General features: G+C 43.5%; 1 protein-coding gene across 41 annotated transcripts in view; it reads left to right on the top strand.

Annotated features, from left to right (window-relative positions):
• ank2b (ankyrin 2b, neuronal) overlaps nt 1-21,465 on the top strand; it is a 202,816-nt gene that overhangs the window by 157,513 nt on the left and 23,838 nt on the right. For 28 of the 41 annotated variants that reach the window (XM_070549708.1, XM_070549707.1, XM_070549730.1 and 25 more), the window contains 14 exons: nt 1,089-1,243; nt 1,340-1,551; nt 2,117-2,321; nt 2,418-2,514; nt 2,614-2,842; nt 5,587-5,712; nt 5,787-5,909; nt 6,267-6,293; nt 7,733-7,754; nt 12,826-17,409; nt 17,887-17,964; nt 18,323-18,454; nt 18,772-18,918; nt 19,004-19,247. In XM_070549708.1, coding sequence (XP_070405809.1) covers nt 1,089-1,243; nt 1,340-1,551; nt 2,117-2,321; nt 2,418-2,514; nt 2,614-2,842; nt 5,587-5,712; nt 5,787-5,909; nt 6,267-6,293; nt 7,733-7,754; nt 12,826-17,409; nt 17,887-17,964; nt 18,323-18,454; nt 18,772-18,918; nt 19,004-19,247 — 6,381 coding nt within the window. The remainder of the gene's footprint in view (nt 1-1,088; nt 1,244-1,339; nt 1,552-2,116; nt 2,322-2,417; nt 2,515-2,613; nt 2,843-5,586; nt 5,713-5,786; nt 5,910-6,266; nt 6,294-7,732; nt 7,755-12,825; nt 17,410-17,886; nt 17,965-18,322; nt 18,455-18,771; nt 18,919-19,003; nt 19,248-21,465) is intronic. The other 13 variants (XM_070549716.1, XM_070549715.1, XM_070549714.1 and 10 more) reach the window with 13 other exon arrangements.

Here is a 21,465-nt window from a genome sequence, read left to right as displayed (position 1 = left end):
GGGATGGGGGTGTATCTTTACAGTACGCTCTAATGGGAAACAGGCTTCAACACAAACGGTTGTTTCCTGTTTGGTCCTAGAGCTCAACCAGTGTCAAATTAATATAGTGTAATATTGTTTTGGGATGGTAAAAAGTGCAGGGATCAAAACTTGACTTTGGTAAAAGTGGGGGGGACATGTCCCCCCTGCCACCCCCCTCCCAAAATTACGTCCATGCAAGTACCAAAACCTTAATAACATCTACATGAATGCAGATAGTTACAGGAGCTTACAGCCAGACCGGACCAGGCAGCACACAAACACAGATGAAGGTTTTCTGTGGTTTGCATTCCACAAACGGTTAATATTAACCAAGGTTATGGTTAAGTGTTAAGTCAGTACGAGTCACTGAGGCCTAAGCTTTCAGGGCACATCTCAGTAAACCAAGTCCAAAAAAAATACAACCCAGGTCACTCAAATTATATTTGATTCACTTAAAAGAAGTCATTTTCATCATATTATTATGTATTAATAATATTTCAGATGATTCTGTTTCATGTTTTTGCAAGTAGAAGAGTCCTGGTTGGATGCTAAGTGTGTGAGTTGGGTCCTGGTGGTGTCACTCAGCCACACCACCAACTCAACGCTTTCACCAGGAGCAGGAGGCCGGCTTAAACCTGTCTAAAACCTCTGAGTTAGCATCGCTTTTACTCCAAACCCCTAGCTTCAACACAAAGGCAGTTTAGCGGCTGAATAACGCGAGCTTGTCTCATCTTCCTGAACCTGAAACGGGTCAGAACACTGCATGGAGCCGTCATTAGCCTCAGTTTGCTGGTGAGACTCGGTATCGGCTGATCGCTCTGATTCGGTCTCAATCAAGACGAGTCACCCGAGTCCTGATGAAATCAGTCCATGCAGCTGACTTGAACTTAGTATAATTAAGTAATTATTCTAATTTATAAACATGTAAGTATTTGTTTCAGGAAGTCTAAACACATCTAAACTGTAAGCATGACCTTTTGATGAACAGCCCCAGTAAAAGCACTTAGTGTTGTCCCGTAACACACCCTGACCTCACTGACCTGCGTCACCTGCCCTCCCTCCTCCAGCCCCGTCATCGTGGAGATCCCACACTTTGCCTCCCTCCGAGGGAAGGAGCGGGAGCTGGTGATCCTTAGAAGTGAGACGGGAGAGAGCTGGAAGGAGCATCACTGTGAGCACACTCCAGAGGAGCTCAACCAGATACTCAACGGCATGGACGAGGGTCAGTCCCTTACCCTGTACCCCAGGTTTAGTGCAACGTGAGCTAAATGTGTCGCTACACAGCCTGACACGTCTACTGTTGTGCTGCCATTTCCAGAGTTGGACATGCCCGAAGAGCTGGAGAGGAAACGCATTTGCAGAATAATCACCAAAGACTTTCCGCAGTACTTTGCTGTAGTTTCACGCATCAAGCAGGACAGTAATTTGATTGGTCCAGAGGGAGGCATCCTAAGCAGCACAGTTGTGCCACAAGTACAGGCAGTGTTTCCTGAGGGGGCACTCACCAAAAGGATCAGAGTCGGCCTACAGGTAATCTCCTTAGCTACTCACCGACATGAACTACAAGTTATGGGCCATTCCCATCTGTACCGGGTCGGCCCGGGTAGCGTAGGTTGTTAACATATCTGGGTGGCCTGGTATTTTTCCGGGCCAACCAAGGCTCATTCTCAGCCCTCTTCTCGAGGGGGTCTGCTTCAGGCCGACCAGGGCCAACACACCCACTGCTGACAGCAAATTCACACCTTCCATTAGAGCAAGCCTCTGATTGGTGGGTAGAATCAGCCCACATGGGCTTAAGGCAAGGATGTGTGGAATCAACCGGGCCAGGCTGGGGCTGACTGGGGCTACCCGGCCCGGGCCGACCCGGTACAGATGGGAATGGCCCATTAGAGTCAGTTACAGTACAAACACTGAATAGGTAACTAAACTGGATGCAAGTTTGGGGGTAAAACAATGTTTAAATGTCTTTAGTACAACTCGTCTACAGCTGGAGAATCAAATGACACCTGCCCGCTCTAAGTGAACAACGGAAACAGCACCACCACAGGTTTAACGTGAGATGTAACGTGTGTTTGTGTGTTGTGGGTCTTCCCAGGCTCAGCCAGTGAGTGTGGATGTAGTGAGGAAGATCCTGGGTAACAAGGCCAGCTTCAGCCCCATTGTCACCCTGGAGCCCCGCAGGAGGAAGTTCCATAAACCCATCACAATGACCATCCCGATCCCTAAAAGCAACTCTGACCCAGTCCTTAATGGTTTTGGAGGGGACACACCCACATTACGACTGCTCTGTAGTATAACTGGTTAGAGAACACACACCTAGCAGCACACGCTAGACCTTACATTATAAAACCTAACATCCTGTGTGTGTGTGTGTGTGTGTGTGTGCTGATGTTTAGGTGGAACCACACCTGCCCAGTGGGAGGATATAACTGGGACCACTCCTTTAACCTTCATCAACGACTGTGTCTCCTTCACCACCAACGTGTCTGCTAGGTAAACCCATTCATTAGAAGGGATAGTCGTCTGATTTCAGGTGACTTCAGCGGACATCAAACGCCTCACCGCCTTTCTGCTTCTTGTTCTGTGTTGTAGGTTCTGGCTCATAGACTGTCGACAAGTCCAGGAATCTGTTAACTTCTCCACTCAGGTCTACAGAGAAATCATCTGTGTGCCCTACATGGCTAAATTTGTGATCTTTGCCAAGACCCATGACCCTATTGAGGCTCGGCTACGCTGCTTCTGCATGACAGACGACAAGATCGATAAAACGCTCGAGCAGCAGGAGAACTTCACTGAGGTGGCACGCAGCCGTGATGTGGAGGTGAGACAGGAGGGTGGAGGAGCAATGTCCACACCCTGGAGCTGACACTCTGGCGTGGAGCTGAATAAGACGGGTGTCTGCTTTAGTCTCAACCCTTAACTTTATACTCCTCCCCCAAACTACATCAAATGTTCTACATTATACAGGTGAAACTGGAACAGTCATGAAATGGTGCAAAAGTTCATTTATGTCAGTAACTCAACTTAAAGACAGACAGACAGACAGACAGACAGACAGACAGACAGACAGATAGATAGATAGATAGATAGATAGATAGATAGATAGATAGATAGATAGATAGATAGATAGATAGATAGATAGATAGATAGAAGACAGACAGACAGACAGATAGATAGATGACAGACAGATAGATATAGATATATAGATCAGATAGACAGACAGACAGACAGACATAGGTATAGATACAGGTATAGATATTGATCAGACAGACAGACAGATATAGATCAGACAGACAGACAGATATAGATATAGATCAGACAGACAGACAGATATAGATATAGATATAGATCAGACAGATATAGATCAGGCAGACAGATATAGATATAGATCAGACAGACAGAGACAGACTGGTAGATGACAGACAGATATAGATATAGATCAGACAGACAGACAGACAGGTAGATGACAGACAGATATAGATATAGATCAGACAGATGGACAGACAGACAGGTAGATGACAGACAGATATAGATATAGATATAGATCAGACAGACAGACAAAAAGACAGGTAGATGACAGACAGATATAGATATAGATCAGACAGACAGACAGATAGATAGATAGATGACAGACAGATAGATATAGATATATAGATCAGATAGACAGACAGACAGACAGATAGATGACAGACAGACAGACAGACAGACATAGGTATAGATACAGGTATAGATATAGATCAGACAGACATACATAGATATAGATCAGACAGACAGATATAGATATAGATCAGACAGACAGACATAGATATAGATCAGACAGACAGACAGATATAGATATAGATCAGACAGACAGACAGATATAGATATAGATCAGACAGACATACAGATATAGATATAGATCAGACAGATATAGATCAGACAGACAGATATAGATATAGATCAGACAGACAGAGACAGACAGGTAGATGACAGACAGATATAGATATAGATCAGACAGACAGACAGACAGGTAGATGACAGACATATATAGATATAGATCAGACAGATGGACAGACAGACAGGTAGATGACAGACAGATATAGATATAGATATAGATCAGACAGACAGACAAAAAGACAGGTAGATGACAGACAGATATAGATATAGATCAGACAGACAGACAGGTAGATGACAGACAGATATAGATATAGATCAGACAGGTAGATGACAGACAGATATAGATATAGATACAGATATAGATCAGACAGACAGACAGACAGGTAGATGACAGACAGATATAGATATAGATACAGATATAGATCAGACAGACAGACAGGTAGATGACAGACAGATATAGATATAGATCAGACAGTAGATGACAGACAGATATAGATACAGATATAGATCAGACAGACAGACAGATAAACTTTATTGTCCACCTCGAATTGAGGCAGAAATTAGCCTTTGACATGGCTCACCTTACAATACAATCCATATCGCATTCACACAAATACATAAAAAGACAATTAAAAGGTATTAGAATGTTATTGTAAAAAAAATTAAACTTTAAGGATTCAAAATTGTAATTGCGGTAGGAGCAAATGATTTCTTATAGACACCTTTCTTGGCCAATGGAACCCTGAACCTCCTTCCTGATGGAAGTAACTGAAAATGTGGGTTCATGGATGGGTTGAGTCTGCACTGATCAGGGTAGCCTTCCTGTGCGCTGCTCGCTCGTGAAGAACAGGAAGTGGGATCTGAGGTGAACCTGTAATTTTGCTGCCTAATTTAACAATGCGAGAGTTGTGTTGTGTTTTTAACTGTAAGAAAGTTATGCCAAGTTAGAATGGATTCAATCAGTGATTTGTATACAATTGTTAGGATGTCCTTGTTCACGTTGAGTGCTCTTAGCTTCCTTAGCAGGTGGAGTCTTTGCAGCGCATTGCAGCCGTTGCTGTGATTTGCTAAAGACAGGTGGTCCACAGGCTGACCCTGTATGCTGAGGGGTTCGAACAGGGATGTGTCTGCCTCACTGGCCGCCCCACAGCACATTTCTTTAGGTTTTGAGATATTCAGCCCCAGGTGAAAGTCTTCAAATGTCTGGACCAGATTGCTGACCGCCTGCTGATATTTAGACAGGTCCTCCGATGTCTTCACTGATGCCACCAGTGCCATGTCATCTGCATACGTATACAGGGCCATTCTCTCACTATGGCACCGGATGTTGTTTGTGTAGACTGAGAAAAGCACTGGAGACAAAACACAGCCTTGTGGCAGTCCAATGCTAATGACAAGGTATGACAAGGTGAAACTAATAATATGAGACTGGCTCATTACACGCAAAGCCAGATTTTGAAGTCTTTATTAGGCATAACTGTGATGATTATGGCGCACAGCTGATGAAAACCCCACATTCAGAATCTCAGACCATCAGAATATTGTGAAAAGGGTCAATAATCGAGACTCAAAGTGTTACACTCTGATCAGCTAAAGAATCCTGAACACCTGCAAAGGGTTCCCGAGCCTTTAGATGATCCCTCAGTCTAAGATGGATTACAGACGGATTGTACTCTTTGGTCTTGTCAGGTTCTGGAAGGTAAACCCATCTACGCAGACTGCTTTGGAAATCTGGTTCCACTCACCAAAAGCGGCCAGCACCACGTCTTCAGCTTCTTTGCCTTTAAAGAGAACAGACTAGCTCTCTTCATCAAAGTAAGAGCACAACCAACACTGCCTGTAAAACATGACCCGGCCACTCTTAACCCACCCTCTGCTGGGCGCTGTAGATCCGAGACAACACTCAGGAGCCATGCGGCCGACTCTCATTTATGAAGGAACCCAGAAATTTCAGATCCCTCGTGCAAAACGCCATCTGCAACCTCAATATCACCCTCCCATCCTACTGCAAGGTAAGAAGACTACTCAGACATCACGCCCATAATGGATCAACGCTACTCATGTCTAATGAAAAAACCTGGTTGTTGACCAAGTTATTACATGTTCTGGTTGCTTCTATCTGTTGGTGATGGAACGGTTCTTCTCACGTATTTTTGTACACATACGTTTATATCTTTAGTATAAGTTGCCTGGTGGACTGGATGCTTTAATCTTCCCACACAAATAAGAAGAAAACACACATTCTGACCAGTTTTGCTTTACCCATGAACCTCGGCGGCATGAGTAAGACCCGTGAAACGTACCGAATACGTGCTGTTGTTTTGATCTGTCACTCCTCTGTGCTTCTCGCTGCTTTTTGCTCTCTGAAGGAGTCTGATTCAGACCAGGATGAAGAGGTACGAGTAGAAACCTTTTTCCACTTTTGTTTTCATCCCTTTAGCCCCGCTGATGCATCTGTCTGATCTAAGGAGCTTTGAAAGAAAAGCGTCTGGACTTCTTTGAGTTGCTTGAAGACGTTTCACCTCTCATCCGAGAGGCTTCTTCAGTTCTAAAGCCGGGCGTACACTGTGCGACTTTTTCACTCGCAGCGTTCAGCTTCAGCTCAAACCGTACGACTTCCTCACAGAGCAGATCTCACGAGTCATGTGCTCACACTGTACGACCCAGTTCTCGCATGCGACCTGACTGCTCACACTGTACGTCTGGTAGCAACACGTCGGCCCTAAAAATGTGCTAAAAATAGCAGTTTTTACTCAACACGTCAGACTTTTTTGTCTTACCTGTTGTCCTTCGGGAGTGCTGCAGGAGGACACACAGGGATTTATGGGGGTTGGATGAGGAAAACGAAATAAAGAAAGTGAATCTGTGTTTTGTGATCAGATTAATTTGACACGAACACGACAAACACGCTTTCTTGACAATCTTTGTGAGTAAAAAAACGTGTAGAAACAAAAACGAACAGCGTGTTTTATTAGGGAAATAGCGAGCGACCGGCGTTGATGCAGGATTGCGCGCGCATTCGCCGTGAGCGGTTCTGATACTTTTTTGGATCGTAGCTGCTCGCAGCGCCGCTTCAACAGTGCGATACCCTCACGAGGGACGAGCGAAATATTAAACACACCAGAAGTCCCTGCGACCTCACGACTGCTGATCGGCGGCTGGTCACGTGGTGTTAATCGCCTCTCGTAACCCCCTGTACACTACACGACCGCTCGGCGCAAAACTCGCCCCGATGTCGTGCCTTCTCGCACGACTGGAAAATCGGCTCAAAAAAGTGAAAAAGTCGCACAGTGTACGCCCGGCTTAAGGTCAAATGGTGGAGAGTCCCAGATTTAAACCCAGTGGGAGTTTCCCCCCGAAGAGGGAACAAAAGACCCCCTGATGATCTTCTACATAAACACCCTCACACCTTGACTCGTGTTTATGTAGAAGATCATCAGGGGGTCTTTTGTTCCCTCTTTGGGGGGGGGGGGGGGGGGGGGGGGGACTCCCACTGGGGTTTAAATCTGGGACTCTCCACCATTTGACCTTAGAACTGAAGAAGCCTCTCGGATGAGAGGTGAAACGTCTTCAAGCAACTCAAAGAAGTCCAGACACTTTTCTTTCAAAGCTCCTTAGACTACAATGACCTGGATGACTGAGAGCCTTCACAGACATCTGTCTGATCAGCAGGACTAAATAACATTTTCATAAAATGTACTTTATGTACAGATGTTCATCGTAACAGAAACTGAGAGGCCATTTTTTCCTGTTTCTCTTTGATGTGACCGTCCTGAAATGGTTGTTATGATGCGAAATTCTGCACAAACTAATTTATTCCTGTTTTACGTTTTAGAACGGCGGGACGTCTGACAGATGTAAGTCATTTTTACCATTTGCTCATGTTTTTCTAACTGCTCTGAGATTACGTGTGTAGTTTTTTAGTGGAGAGGGATAACTTTACTAAAACAGCTTTTAACTGGTTCATCTAATCACTTGGATACTTGTTGCTGATCCTCATGTAGATCTTTGTATTTTAGATGGACTTCTTTTCATCATTATTCTTTCTTACTTCACACCTGCATCATGTCATCGATTTAACTCTTTCTCCTTGATAGTTTGAGGTCAGTCGCCCAGGAAAGCAGTGAGCACCCTAGTCTACATATGTAATGACATCAAACCCCACACTGTGCGGCTTCTTGTGGACTTACCCTTTATTTTTATGCAGCTACTCTCAACACAGCTGTTTGGGAATGAGCTGACATGAAATCAACCATTTGAGTTGAGGTCAGGTTGCAGTTCACGCTGTTTTTGATGCTATATTAACATCTGAGGACAGATACAGCACTTTTTTTTTTTACTATAATGTCCGTCAAGATGTAAAGTTATCACAAAGTCTAGAATGCTTTAGATTTTCATCCTTTTATTTATACTTTGATAGGAAATGATCCCGAAAGCAATTTCAGAAATAAGGTGCAAGTCTAGCAGAACCCAGTGCAGATGACTAGAGGTTAAGACTAGCGATGGGTACCAAATTCGGTACTTTTTAAGGTACCGACCGAATTCCATAGTACCGACTGAGCACCGATTCACGTCATTTGAAACGGTGCCTCGTTTCGGTACCCGTCCTTCATGACGAGAACTTGCCTAGACAGCTGCGCATGCGCAAGAGCGTTACGTCGGTCGCTGCGAGCCAGTTGTAAACAGAGCAGCATGGTAGAATGAACGCACGCTAAAGCTTGGGTCCACTTCACTAAATGTGATGGGTAACTGGATGATGAACTAAGTGAGACATCCTCATCTTAATCTGCTCCGGTAGGTAAATAAAATGTTTAAGATGCTTTTATTTTTGATTTATTCAATATATTTACCTTCTACTGTACCGTGTTCAGCGCCTTGGGCTTCCTGACAGGGTTGCGGAAGGCACTTTATAAACAAAGCTTTGATTGATAGATTGATTGAAGATAACGTTAGCTTGATATGTTAGCTTCCGTTTTGCTAATGGTGCGTTCGCTTTCTCCTCGGAACTCCGAATTTCTGACTGGAAGAACATGAACACGCTCTAAAGTTTGGCTTCACTTTACTAAATGCGGCGGGTGATTGGGTGAAGATGAAACCAGCGACAACGATCTAAGTGTGAGGCATCATCGTTTTAATCTGCTCCAGCAGCTAAATAAAATGTTTAAGATAACGTTAGCTTGATATGTTAGCTTCCATTGCCACCATTGTTATCAGCTAATGGTGCGTTCGCTTTCTCCTCGGAAATTCTAACTTCCCAGTAGGAAAAATCAAAGAAAAAGGACGGCAAAAGGAATGAAGATACACAGTAAATTTAGTTCACAGTAAAGATGTTTGCTTCAGTTTAATGATCAGCTTATAAAACTACAAGGACGATGTTAAAATACAAACAGTTGTATGTTATTTATCGTGATATTTATCAAATATGGTTATTAATTGAGAAAAATATATATTTGATCATAAAAGAGAATTAAAATATTAAACACTCAAAAGTATCTAAATTTGGTACCGTTAAGTACCGGTATCGATTCCTAGGTAACGGGAATTAGTACCAAATCGATTCAAATGTCAAAGTTACCCATCCCTAGTTAAGACTGGCTGGTTTGATCGTAAACGGAGATTTAGTCGACTCCCTGAACTTCTCTGAATCATTTCCTCCCTTCCTCTGTGGCCTGTTCCTGCAGAAGTGTTAAAACTCAGTTGGAAACCCACATTTTACACAAAACTTACTAAAATATTGTGTGAAATAGAATATTTTACATGTGATAAGACAAAATAATACTCAATTAGTAAATTTGTTAAACGAAATGTGTGTTTGGATCATTTGAACGATATAATAAATATTGAACTGGGTAGAGTTTGGGTTGAGCTGAAGGTTCTGTTGGTAAATGCAGTTGAGCAGCAGTGTTGGGTTTGTGGGTTTCACCAATGAAAAGCTGGCTAAACCTTCTCTGCTGATGCCAGACAGCTGATTATTGACTCTTGTTTGTTGTTTACTGGCTCTGACTTCTGAAGGAACAACACATACTGGCTTTTAACAATCCATTTATGTAACAAGCTGGTGTCACAGCAAACATAACCACAACCACGGGCGGATTTAGGACTGAAGAAGATCCGGGGCTTAACACACACACGCGCGCACGTGACACGCACTAGTCAACATCATATATATTACAAATCACAAATATTTTCAAATAAGACTCACAAACCTGAGTCAACACCAGTCTCATCAAAGCTGGGGTTCTGTCGCGGTACTTTTGGTCTAAAAACGCCCTTATGTCCATCTTCTCTCATGCGTTTCAGGCAGAGAGTGTAGAAGAAGCTGGCTGCTGAAGGGCTTCTTCTTCAGTGGTGGAGGCTCAGGCAGGCTGTATATAAACTACTGCCAGCTGCTCCCTCTCTGTTGGACTTTGGTACTGCATGTTACTTCCGCGTTTTAGATCCGGGGCTTTTCATAAAACATTCGGGGCTTGAGCCCAAGTAGCCGGGTCTAACGCCGCCCCTGGCCACAACACCCTGGTACCCTCTCCTCATGATGGTTACCAGCTTTGTCACGCACACTATTATGGGATGCTTTCCTATTCTCCAATCCACATAGATCACAAGTCAGCTGATGCGATTGTGTTTGTAACTCGGTGATGAACAGCAGGATGATTCCTCATTGGGATTGTGCTGAGGGATGCAGGAAGAACTTTCTTGTATCCTCTTTGAGAAAACAATGCTGCCACAACGGCGAGCCGGCATCAGGGAGCCTTTGGTCATTTGTAAGTGGTCAGGCCATGGCGGCGATGTGGCACAATCGTGTCCTTGTTACAGAAGATTACGCGAGGGTGGTATAAAAGGGGTATGCGAGGCGGTCTCTGCGAGTGCACATAGCTCGCTTTGTCTTCACTCCCACATTTGGAGAGGAGTCTCTGATAAACCCACTCTGTGGGGTGGGAATGCAGGATCAGGTCCTAAAAGTCCCATTAGTCATCATCACACACTGGTGAAAGTACATCTCTGCATCTGACCCATCCCCGTGGCTGTGCTCGGGAACTACTTGGTGATTTAACCCCCAGTCCAACCCCCTAATGCTGAGTGTCAAGCAGAAAGCAACTGGGTCCCATTTTTAAAGTCTTTGGTATGACCCGACTGGATTTGAACTTACAATCTTCCGGTCTCAGGGTGGACTCTCATACCTCTGAGAAGGTCTTGTTAAAAAGTAAGCTGTCTGACAAGGGCAAAGATGATTTAGAAGGTTTTCCATGGACATGGCCCAACTACTCAACTTTAGCTAAGTCATAGATAATAAACACTAATATCCTTCATTTTTGTAATAAACGTATTATAGACCAGTGTCTCTCAACCATGGTTCCCAGGATTCCCTGTCCTACATGTTGGCCTTTCAAGCACCAGTGTTTCCCTGCTGCCACACACCCGACCTGACTTAAATGAATGAGTGATTAACAGGCATCTGCAGCACTTGACGTCCTCCTGAGGAGGCAATGCGAATATTAAAATTAGGTGTGCTGAAGCAGAGACATGTAAAACATGCAGGACAAAGGGCCCTGAGGACCAGGGTTGAGAAACACAGAGAGAATGACTCACTGCTGACAGGAGCAAGAGATTAGTCTGTTAGAGCGGATTTAGTTAGTGTGATGACCTGCTTGTTCATTCCTTTCAGTCTTTTCCATAACCTTTCCTTCACCAACTCCCTTTGCATGGAAATAACTTGCCTTGCAATAATGTGTGTGTATGTGTGTGTGTGTTTGTGTTTTGTTAGGAACTAATTTTTATGTTGTTTTTTTTCCCTTTGTCGTCAGTTTGAATAATGACCTCACAGCTTAATTTTATACTTTTTTTAGCATTTTCATTTTGCATATTTTCAATGCTCGCGACCCCGCGTGGACAAGCGGGTTCCGATCACGGATGGATATTTTAAATGCCCCGCGTGGACAAGCGGGTTCCGATCACGGATAGATATTTTAAATGCCCCGCGACCGTGCATGGACAAGCGGGTTCCGATCACGGATGGATATTTTATATGCTGTTGTGGAAAAACAAAAAGTAGAACTGTCGAAATTAGCAGCAGTCCAGGAATTTCCTTTCGTTTTTATATTCCGTGGAATTTGTTTATGGTTTAGTTTAGGTTAAAAAGTAGGTACGCACCGTAAAAGTTAACCGATACCAGTTCAGTTGCTTGAAGGTGGCTTCACTGTAACTTGTCATTTCTGTTCACCTAATATTTTAGTTTTGTGATAAATTATATTTATATATTTTATTTTTTATCTACCTCACAGTCTTTTCTTGTTAAAACCAGAGAAGAAAATTAAACCTTTATTCGAATTCATAGCATTTTTTTGTGTGGTAGAAGTATCGATAATCGGTATCGGCGAGTACTCAGATCCAAGTATCGATATCGTATCAGTTTGGAAAAAAGGTGGCATTGTTGCATCCCTAACAAAAACATGATAAACTATCAAATTCCCTAGCGTATCACTGGCTTTCTGTTGTAGATGCATCCTTTTTGTCTGCCATCATTTTGACTTGTTTCATACATCCAACCAATCTTGAGATCTTATTGTTTGTTTTTCTGTTGTTCTTATTTACTTCTATAGATTTTATTCTAAATGTGTGTATCTGTGCGTATTTTATTTTTGCTTTATAGTTTTGTCTTTTGAATGTGGGTGTGAAAGTTTAAGCAAGTTATTTCCAGTTCATAAAGTTTCCCATACAGTTTCTTTAGTCCTTCCTTCGGTTGTGCAGACACTGGACAGTTTAAGCCCGACTCCTCTGACCTACTTATGTAGAACCCGTTGTAATTTTGCTGTCTGATGATCCCTAAACTGTGTTCCAATCTTATCCTGACCACCTTTTCCCATGTCTGTCTCCTTTCATTTGAATTTTGGATTTTCTTTATTCCTTACCTTTTCTTCTTCCAATTGGAAGACGGAGACACGGCGACATCCGTCCTGAAATCTGACCTGATTCGAGAACCAGATCTTCTTTCTGACGTGTCGGAGATGAAACAGGATTTGATTAAAATGACGGCCATCTTGACTACAGACACAGTAGAGAAATCCCATTCCATAAGAGGATGTGGTTTAGAAAAAGGAACTGTGGAAGTTTCTGGAGAACCTTTAGAAATCATGGAGAAAGACCTTGAGAAAGTTAAAGAGGACTTAGAGAAAGTCAGTGAAATCCTGAGGAGTGGAACCTATCAGGGTGAGACGTCAGAGGAGAGAGCAGCTAGTATGGCTGAGGAGTGGGTTCTCCTTACAGACGCTGAGATAGAGGAGGCTAAAAAAATGGCTGCCAAAGAAGTTCAGGAGCCTGTCTTACGTGAAAGTAGGCCCAACAGAGGGGCACCCAGACCAAAAGCCATCAAGGACAGTGGTGACCTTAAAGAATACCTTCTGGACGCTCCAGTAAGCTCCAAAGGAAAAGCTAAAAAAGACACAAGTAGCCATGAAAAATTCACTGATGTGGTCCTTCGCAAAAGCACTAAACCAACCACTCCAACCAAAGTTCATGACAAACCAGTGACTGCAAACATTAAAAAGCCAATGAGGAAGAAGGGGAGGGACCAGGAACAGGCAGATGGTTCAGCAGGGGCTCTTCTCTGTGTGCCCACGACTCCTGCTCCAGGATCACCTAAGTCTCCAGTGATTGAAGAAACTCCGATTGGCTCAATAAAGGACAAGGTCAAAGCCTTACAACAAAAACTAGAGGCAGAACAAAAGAGCAAAAAGCTTACAGGAAGCAAATCCTCACAACTGCCTGTTAAGAGTAAACCTTCCCCAAAATCCAAGGAAAGCCCCAAATCAAAGCCTGCACCCCCCAAGTCCCCCAAAGCTGAATCTGAAAAACTTGAGGAGACCATGTCAGTTAAAGAACTGATGCAAGCCTTCCAAACAGGGCAGGATCCTTCAAAAAGAAAGTCTGGCCTATTTGAGCTCAAAAAGACTACATCAGTGTCAGAGAAAGCCACCAAATCTGAAAACGTTGAGTCAACGGCCATGACCCAAACTATAACCTCAAAGGTTTTAAAAGTTCAACAAGTTTCATTGGATTCCAAACCTGTACAAAAAGAGACCACTCTGCAAGACAAAGAAAAAGAAACCCAGTCAGCTCCTCACTCTGACCCAACTCAAACAATAGACTTTGGAAATGGTGGTCTCGATGATAGCTCTGATAGCGGTAAACATGAGGGTGTGGCAGACTCACTGAGTGCCAGTTCTGGAAACGGAACCCCTCACTTGAGCTCGGAGGACAGTTACAAACATGAAGGACTGGCCACTCCAAGCACAAGTCCTGAGAGTCTGTCTGGACAGCAGACTGATACAGCTTCGGCATCAGCTGCCACATACTTAAAAGAGGCAGAGAAGTCTGGAGACTCAGGTTTAGGGACCTCTGGTGATCAGCTGTCCACAGAACTGACCCTTCCTGTCTCTTCCAGCAAGGCTGCAGATGACCACACAACAAGTGAGTCTATATCTGTTAGGATGAGTGAGTCTAAGCCATCAAAACCTCAGAAGCTCACAAAGAGAGTTTCAGAAACGGTAGAAACATTTCTTAGTGATGATGACGATAGCCCTGATCATCAGTTAGCTCTGTCGTTTGCTGGACCAGTTTCTACGTCTCCCTCTCAAGATCACAAAGGTTTTGACCTGCCTTTAAAAACACAAGAATCAGATGCACTCAGTCCAGTAGCGGATGATTCTTTGACAATAAGCCACAGAGACTCTCTAGAGGCTAGTCCTAATTTGGAAGAAGATTCTTCCCATAAGTCCCCAGACTCCATTGAACCCAGCCCAACCAGGGAATCACCTCCTCATGATTCACTGGAGAGCAGCCCCGTCGAGCAGAAATGCCACCTATCCTTCCAATCAATGCTAGATCCCAGTAGCACCTCTAGCCACCCAGAATCCTCACAAGCTGCAGACTTCCCCCAAGATGTTTTGCGTGGTAGACACCTTCGAGACCATGAGGCTAGTGCCGATGATGACAGTTGTGAGCAGACATCCCAGATGACAAGTTCCGGTAAGAGCCCTCTCTCCCCTGAAACTCCTAGTTCTGAAGAGGTAAGTTATGAGGTGAACCCTCGACCCCCTGACTATACATTGCTCTGTGTTTCATCCAAATCGGCTGTTATCCCTGAACACCCAGAAGAAGAGGATACAACAGACAACAACAGAGCTATAAGAAAGATCACTCCAGAGGAGGAAATGTTTAAGATGGCTGCCAAAATAAAAACATTTGATGAGATGGAACAAGACATGAAGACCAAAAAGAAGTCTCGAGACGATTTGTCTCCTTCAGCAGATGAGAAAATGGGGGATAACAGCCGTGAAAAAATAACGCCCAGCAGGGAGAGCCTTTCACAAAGTCAAAGTCGGCTCTTTAGACCTACAGAAGATTCAAAGTTAGCTCTTATAATTGATCCCGGTAATAAAGTACAACCTCCCTCTCCTTTTTCAGCAGGTTTGCATGATGGCACCCACAGCAAAGAAGGCGAGAGCACAACAGCCACTGTTACTTCAGAGGGACCTCACTCTGTCTCAGACAAGCATCGTTCAAAACCCAATCTGAAATTTGCACCTGAAGAAGTTGTCTCCTCATCTACCGAAACGAATACAATCACTTGTGGAAAAAGAACATCAGCAGCTACCGGTGAAAACAGAACTGATGAGCAAAAACAGGAAAGTTTAATTAAGTCGAGAGAAAATAAAGGCGATAATGAAGATTATCAGAAGTTAGGTGTTAGCATGGTTAAGCCTGGGATACAGAAAACAAGTAGCAATGTTACAGATGAGGTCAAAGGAAACAACTGGGGGCAGGCAGGTGCGTCAGAGGCTGACCTCTGTACAGCTGTTGCCACAGATCAAACCAAATTAGAGGTTAGTCTTTACAATGCAGAAGACGAAGATGAGGCGCTGGATCTTCCCAGGACAGAATCAAAAGGGGTCACTGCAAAGGTTGACACTGAATCATGGTCCTCCATGAGAGAGGACGATGCAACTTTTGCAGCCCGTCTAAAAGACAAGGAACAGAAGGTTCTGAATCTGGTGGTGGATCGTCAGTCTCTGCAAGCAACTCCAGACACCACTCCCGGTAGAACGCCAACAGAAGAGAGCACTCCAACCAGTGAGCCCAATCCTTTTCTTTTCCAAGAAGGGAAGCTTTTTGAGATGACTCGAAGTGGTGCCATTGACATGACTAAAAGAAGCTATGAGGAGGAGGAGGCTGGCTTTGCTTTTTTTCAGATAGGTGAACAGCTTGTAGAGGAACCTGCCTTAGAAGAGGTCAGACAAGAAGGTAGATCAGCAGCAGAATCAGCAATAGGACTAAATTTAACAATAGAGCTTCAAACTGAGGAAAATGAGAAAAAAGATCAAACTGATCCCGAACCTCAGGTCCCTGAAGGACCTGACGGAGATCCAGTAGGCTCTAAAACAGATGTTGCCAAGTCTAAAATTCCTAAAATGGGTATTTTAGCTTCAGCCAAACCTCCTAAGAAAGATCAGACGACCCTTGCACCTCTTGAGGCTAAAACAGACAAACATGTAAATGAAGGCTCTGTTGATTTGGACAAAAGTTTCTCTGAACAAACATTGACAAATGTCCAAACTGCAGAAACAACAGTCACTAGATCCGTTTACTCTGAGCAAGGCCAAGAGTCTTCTGATTCCTCACCAGAAGAGTCTAAATCAGTAGTAGAGGCCCCCAAAACAACAGACAAGTCTAAACAAACTGCTTCTCATAGTGTTAAGAAGACTCAGAGCACAGTCAAAACACAAGCTAAGTCTGCTTCTCAGGGTCGAGGAAAGTCTATGATCCCTTCGCCATCCCATGCAACGCCCTCCACATCCACTCCTAAAAAAGAGGCCACCTTCACTTCAGAATCCAAATCCAGGATTCCCATCAAGGCTGGTACCATCAAGTCTGAGTCTTCTGTCAAACGAACAGAATCAATTCCAGAAAAAAAGAATATGGTTCCTGTTAAAAAAGGTACAAGGAGAAAATCTGAGACAGATGCAGGTCCATCCTTAGATGTCCGAACCAAGACATCATCTTCCAAAGCCAAGAGCTTCTGTGAAGGGGAATCTATTAAGTCATCTCCCAAAAAAGTTCTGGGTCGTCCCTTAAATGTCGAGTCTGCAAGATCCAAAGGTTTTCAGTCCAGGTTGCCTGTCCGGGGCAAAAGTGGTCAGTCATCTCCTTCAGCTACACCCAGTAAAGACAAAAGCAAACCACAGAAAGAGTCCATTGAGTTTTTTGAAGAGATAAGTGATGAAGCTGCCAAACTGGTGGCAAGGTTGACCCAAACGAAGGCAGAGAAGGAGGAAGAAGCTGTTGCTGCCTTCTCGGATGATGATAGCAGTCTCATTGATCCATCAATCATAGAAAGAGAAACTTTCCCAGAGCTGCGCTTTCCACCCTCAGGAGACATCTTTCCCATTAGACCACTGTGGGACGACCCTGTTGAGACACAGATGCAGCGAATTCCAGATGATAAAGTCCAATGTCAAGGTACCCCCCCGGTTTAAGGGGATATTCTCTATCTCTTGTACCTCATTAGTGCATTAGCTGTAAAGGTGCTGCCTCTCTGTCTCTTGTAGTTATGTCCCGTTGTAGCTGAAGAACCCTTGTTGCTGTGTTACTGGAGCTGTGTTTCTGTCCGTATTCACATCTCTTTTCCTTTTATGTGTTGTGAAAATCTCAAGATTGACCTGAAGGCTTTATGGAACTTGTAAAATGATTGGTCTGAGTTAAATCTGTTAAAGCCTTCAATGGAAATCAGCTTTCCATGTCAGTTTTCTAATCCTGGCCAAACTTTGTGTATCAATGCCGTTACCTTGGACAAAAATGCATTAGTCAATCAAATTTCTAATTCGACTAAAACAAGAAAGCCAGTGGGGAACACTTTAAAGATAGCATTTATAATTGTGGCTTAATTGGAATACTTTGCGGCTTTGACCGCTCATGGCTGTCTGGTGGTGTTTGCAGTAGATCCGCAGGATGAAGCAGAGAGAAAAGAGCAACGATTGGCCATTATAGCGGACCACCTGGGCTTCAGCTGGACAGGTGAGTCATAGTCAACAGTGAGAAACAACTCAGGCAAGCAAGCTTTAACCCTCCCACTGTCTTCATGGGTGACCCCACCAGGAAAGTTGGCCATTGAGCAGGATTGATGGTTTATCCCTTGAGGTCTATGTGGCAGGGGTGAGGAGTGAGCATCACCTCACCCCTGCCACATGGACCTCAAGGGTTAAACCATCAATCCTGCTCAATGGCCAACTTTCCTGGTGGGGTCACCCATGAAGACAGTGGGAGGGTTAAATAGACATTCTTACTTTATTTTGACTGACTACTAAAAAGGAAAAGCATTTTCTCCTTATGCACTTATGTCTAATCTGTGGCTCTACTTGTTTCATGCCCTCAGAGTTGGCAAGAGAGTTGGACTTCAGTGAGGAGAAGATCAACACAATAAGGGCTGAAAACCCCGACTCACTCCAAGACCAAAGCCATGCTCTCCTGAAACTCTGGAGTGAAAGGGAGGAGCATTATGCCACAGGTTAATAACCCTAGTATTTATTATACCAAGGCTCCATCCACACTACTCTGGCTACTTTAGAGAACTGGGATTTTTTTATGCGTTTGTTCTTCATGTCCACAAGAAAACTGTATGACAAACCCAATTTTAGAAACACTTTGCAAAGTAGAGAATCTTTTCTTTTGTTTTAATTCTGTATTTGTCACCCCTCTGGGTCCATGAGATGTGGAGCTTGTCACCTTGTGGTGAGGTGGTGGATGATGTGGGTGGAGCCTCAGTGTATAGTTTAAGGCTGATCTTCAAACAGATCATTTTGTATTTGTTTCCTGTTCCTGCAGAAGCAACACTTACCACGAGACTCACAAAAATTAATCGAATGGACATTGTTCACCTTATTGAAACCAAACTGAACAAATCCACTGATGAGACAACATCACATACCTACGCAGAAATCGAACAGACCATGGCTCTGGACCATAGTGAAGGTGAAAACCAACACGCTGGTTTGGTGTCATTTTGGAAAGTTGTGAATTATTCAAACGTACCAAACTTGATTTGATGTCCCAACAGGTTTTTCTGCCCTCCATGAAGACATTGACAGTCCTGGACCAAGCAGACGTAAAGAAGTTAAAGGGAGAATTCCAGTTTCAGGGCAAGCCGTACCCATGGTGTCCGCTGAAGAGCTGTCCTCAAGTTTGTCTTCAATTCACGAGACGTCGGGACGAATCGAAACAGGCTCAAATGCAACAGGTCCTCTCACAAGTGTCCAGAAAGAAAAACAGATGGAGACGGAAGGAAGGACGGAAACAACATAGTGAGTTGTCCTAAAAGTTTGCTTCTGTTTTTGCTTCAATTGTACACAAATTATGTTTTACGGTTAACAAAAACTCCGATATTATCCATCTACCAATATTATCGGCTAGTATTATTGGCCATAAAATGTAATATTGGAAAATATCTGTATCGGTTTTTTATCTTCTTTCGGGACCCAACTTGTACATATAGGACCTGCTGGCCTTGGAGCATGTAGCTGTGTGTTTCTAGCCAGCTAGCAAACGTCTAAAACAAGCAGAAGAATCTTCAGCCAAGGCTTGCTTTTCTTAAATGAAGATCTTTATCAGTGTTTTATTGCCGTTACTACAATTTACAGAAAAGAAAAAATACAACACAGACATTTACACACATCTTAGCGTTGCACTTAGCAAATAGCCTAGCTTAGCATGTGTGCGCTCACGCTGTTTTCATTTTATCAACTAGTCACTTTAACACACACTCAAACTTTCCCTAAACAAAGCCATACTTACAAATACAAATGTTCTCCAATGCACACGTGTGTGAAGTAAAATCAGCGCGTTCATGATGTGTTCATTCTGCCATTTTCTGCCTAAATGTAAGATGCAAACACGCTGGGAGCAGATACTACGTCGGTGAAGGCTCTGAGTTAGGAGCGCTTACTCTGTTGTGTTTCACACAGACAGTATAACAAATATAGTTTGTGAAAGCGACGTCTCACTTTCATACGTTTTCTAAACCTTAACCTTTTTATCATGAGTTTACTTGTGTTATTTATTAGTTTATTCATGAAACTCCCCCCAACAGTAACTTAACCCTTAAGCGCCAAAGTCGCAGAATTGCGACAAGCAGCAGTGTTGGATTTAATAAGGCACAGCAGCAGAAATGAGCCCTCATGCAGTTAATACGTTACACAGCGGGGTGGCAGACACCTGTAACTTCAATCCAAGCAGCAATTGTGGGTGTGTTACTATTCAAATTTTTGGAGTATTTAGAACCTGAACCCCGCCCACCAGTCGCAGAGCTGCGGGGGTTGTCAGAGCGAGTGAGAGCAAGTGGTAAAGGAAAAAACACACAAAGCCGAGAGGAATGTTCAGTGCTGACGAAGCTCTTGTGTAGTACGGGCAGATTCGGATTCGGAGGAAGAATATTTCCTGTCTGAGGATGATCTGCAGTCTTCTAGCGAGACGGAAAGCGAGGCTTCAGCGCGCAGCAACAGGGAGTCTGTCAGCGACGACACGGTTACACAAGCAGCCCATCCAGTCCTTATCTTGTTCGATGTTCTGCGTCACTGTGTCCGTACCGGGTCTGATCCTTCACTCCACCGTGCCGGGGGGAAGAGGGATGTGGTGGCGGTGATGGGCTGGTGAAAACTCCGCTGGTGATCGATTCAGCCCCGGGGGTGTAAACCACGGGAAATGCAGCAGGAAGGGGAGGAACCGCGGGAAAAAAAATCACTGCTAGCAGGGGGGTGGCCCAACACAGCCTCAGTGACAATAATAATGATGATGGCTGGGTTAGTTTGGGAGAAGAGGAACAGTATTCCAAGTGGATCAGGCATTTTGATGAGCCAGTTGGATGCTGTGGAGACGGGGATCTGTCAAATACAGAGCACATAGATTTTCTGTCAGTTTTTTTGGATGAGGAATTCTGGACCCTCATCACAACTGAAACTAACCGATATGCTCACCAGTATTTAGAGAGGGAGGAACTGAAATCTAGCTCCAGATATAATGGCTGGTACGATGTAACTGTCCCAGAAATGAAAGCGTTCATTGCCATTTAGTTCTGCATGGGGCTTGTGGAAAAGCCTGAGATTGAGGATTAACTATATATGTAAAAAAAAAAAAAATAATAATAATAATAATATATATATATATATATATATATATATATATATATATATATATATATATATAACAATTATAAACAAACCAAACGAAAGAAGGGATGAGTGACATGTGTTCATGACACTGAAGCACCAAAAACAGTGTTCTTGATTGTTACGCAGTAAACATAACAAAATACCAATAAAGTAATAAATATTATATATATATATATATATATATATATATATATTTATATAAATACATTGTTATATATGTCTACATAGGAATATGTATATATGTATCATAAACAATAACAGCAAGAAAATAAGTCAAAAACATAAAAAAACTACTTAAATCTGCAAATGTGATGCAATCCAACATGGCTGCCACCTGATGACATCAAAATATGCA

This window comes from Nothobranchius furzeri, chromosome 3 (genome assembly GCF_043380555.1).
Source record: "Nothobranchius furzeri strain GRZ-AD chromosome 3, NfurGRZ-RIMD1, whole genome shotgun sequence".
NCBI classification, from domain to species: domain Eukaryota; kingdom Metazoa; phylum Chordata; class Actinopteri; order Cyprinodontiformes; family Nothobranchiidae; genus Nothobranchius; species Nothobranchius furzeri.
The sequence above is the reverse complement of the archived record's forward strand: the minus strand, read 5'-3'. Positions and strand labels throughout refer to the sequence as shown.